Source organism: Lepidothrix coronata, unplaced genomic scaffold (genome assembly GCF_001604755.1).
Source record: "Lepidothrix coronata isolate B3197 unplaced genomic scaffold, Lepidothrix_coronata-1.0 Scaffold323, whole genome shotgun sequence".
NCBI lineage: Eukaryota > Metazoa > Chordata > Aves > Passeriformes > Pipridae > Lepidothrix > Lepidothrix coronata.
The window spans coordinates 8,627-10,526 of NW_016690503.1; the positions used below are offsets into that span (position 1 = coordinate 8,627).

Genomic DNA, 1,900 nt, shown 5'->3' on the forward strand with positions numbered 1-1,900 from the left:
CTCTCCCAGCCTTTGCCACTCTGCTCGGCCATCCCTGGGTGACAAGGCCCTCCGGCCCATGACCACGGGCACTGCGTGGGGTGCCCTGTGCAGAGGGCAGAAATGACAGGGGCAGCGGGGACAAGGGGGTCTCACCTGGCCAGCAGACCCACTGCGTAGTGGTGGGTGTCAGTGTTGAGGAGCGTGTCCCAGCCACGCTTCCGTTCCATTGCCATCACCAAATGTAGACACCGTAGACGGCGAAGCAGTGCCTTCACAGTCTGCCCTGCAAACCTGTGTGCAGAGCAAAGCCCAGGCCATGTTGAGAGCTCTGGCCCCAGCCCCTGGCACATGGCAGGGATGGGAGGACTGGAATGGAGCACCTGTTGGGGTTGGCAGGAAGGCCGCGTTTCTCCCGGCATCCCCTCCAGAAGGCGTTGACCTCCTCCGGCATCTGCTTTGTGCTGATGAAGACTTGGAAGAGCAGATGCACAAGGAGAGGGGGGGAATATTTCACCAGTGGCTCTGGGCACCAGGGCAGGCGGAGGATCTCCCAAATCACCCTGGTTGCCTGCAAAAAGGAAACCAGCCGGAGACAGTGCTCAGTGCCCAGACATCCATGCGGCAGGGCCCAAGTGTGGGAGGGAAAGGCCAGGGGAGACACAGGGGGAGCACCTGGCCTGCTGCCCCTGTACCTGCCCCTAACCACATTTCCAGCCCAGTGCCTGAGGCAAGGAGACGTGGTGGTGGGGGAGGATGGAGAGCCACCAGAGAGGCCATCTGGGGCTGAACAAAGGCCAGTTCCAGAAACTCACAGCCAGGGCAAAGACATCTGTTTTGTCCCCGTCAGAGGTGGACGTGCTGTGCAGTGGCCAGTCCTCCATCACGCGAAGCAGCTTTGGCAGCACCTTCTCCACTGTCATTCCCGATGAGGCGATGGTCTTCCACATGGTTGCAGCAGCTCTGTGGGGCCAGAGTTCTGTGTCAGGGGGGTGCCAGCCAAAGTGCCTTGAGGAGCAGGGAGGGACCATGGCAGCAGGATGGAGGCTGACATGGCAGGGCTGGGAAACAGAGGCTCCAGATAGTCCTGGAACCCTCCATCCCTTTAGCAGACCACGTGGGATGGGATGGACAGGGTGATGGGCTCTAAAGGCTGCTAAGCCCCAAGCCCTGAAGGCCCCGGGGGCCCTGTACCTGTCACACAATGGGGCACAGCGCAGGAGGGTGAACACAACATCAGCAGGGTACACATCAGTCAGCCTCAGAATGTTGATAAACAGCCTGTCATCTGGAGGTGTGTTGGAGGAGAGACTCTGGTGCATTTTCCTCACAACGGCCGGCACCTGGAGGAGGCACAGCAGAGAGCTGGAGAGCTGCCAGACCAAGCAACTTACCCAGCTTCCCCCGACAAGCGCTTCCCTTCCCACCACTCTGTGCTGGCCTCAAAGGCTGAGGGGGCCCAGCTTGAGTGGGATACAGAAGCTCTGGGGGGCTCAAGTCCTGGCCGCAGGCTGCTTACTTCATCTCGACGGGACACAACTCTCTCCCCAAAGAAATCCATACTGGGGGCAGAAGCCAGACTCTGAGTTAGCATGGTGTCAGGCTTTGCCGTGCCTTTAGTCAGCATGGTGATCATTTCTCTGCACGGAGGTCCTATCAGGTTGCTAAATGTCTGCAGGAGAACAAAGGCCAGGGAAGAGAGGGATGTGCCACAGAGAGCTCCGACAGCAGTGCCAGGCTGAACAGGGACAGCAGGCCCAGCCCAGGAGGCCGTAGCTGCAGGTACCTGTGCTGCCCTGCGGAAGGGGCCATGGGCACGGTCCTGCTCCTGTGTCTGGTCCCGGCCTGGATCTGGCAAAGAGCGAGCGCGGTCAGAGCTGAGGGGCTGCGGGACAGGCTGCAGAACACGGCCCAGCCCTGC

The 1,900-nt window shown here is 60.7% G+C and overlaps 1 protein-coding gene across 1 annotated transcript in view; it reads right to left on the minus strand.

Annotated features, from left to right (window-relative positions):
- The window catches only part of LOC108508899, a 5,621-nt gene extending 3,762 nt beyond the window's left edge, over positions 1–1,859 (minus strand). The window contains exons 1-7 of the mRNA XM_017838060.1: positions 1,766–1,859; positions 1,499–1,651; positions 1,174–1,322; positions 795–942; positions 363–550; positions 136–273; positions 11–71 (exon numbers count right to left, since the gene is read on the minus strand). Of these exons, the coding sequence (XP_017693549.1) occupies positions 11–71; positions 136–273; positions 363–550; positions 795–942; positions 1,174–1,322; positions 1,499–1,615 (801 nt within the window). The 5' untranslated portion in view covers positions 1,616–1,651; positions 1,766–1,859. The remainder of the gene's footprint in view (positions 1–10; positions 72–135; positions 274–362; positions 551–794; positions 943–1,173; positions 1,323–1,498; positions 1,652–1,765) is intronic.
- Positions 1,860–1,900: the final 41 nt, after the last annotated feature.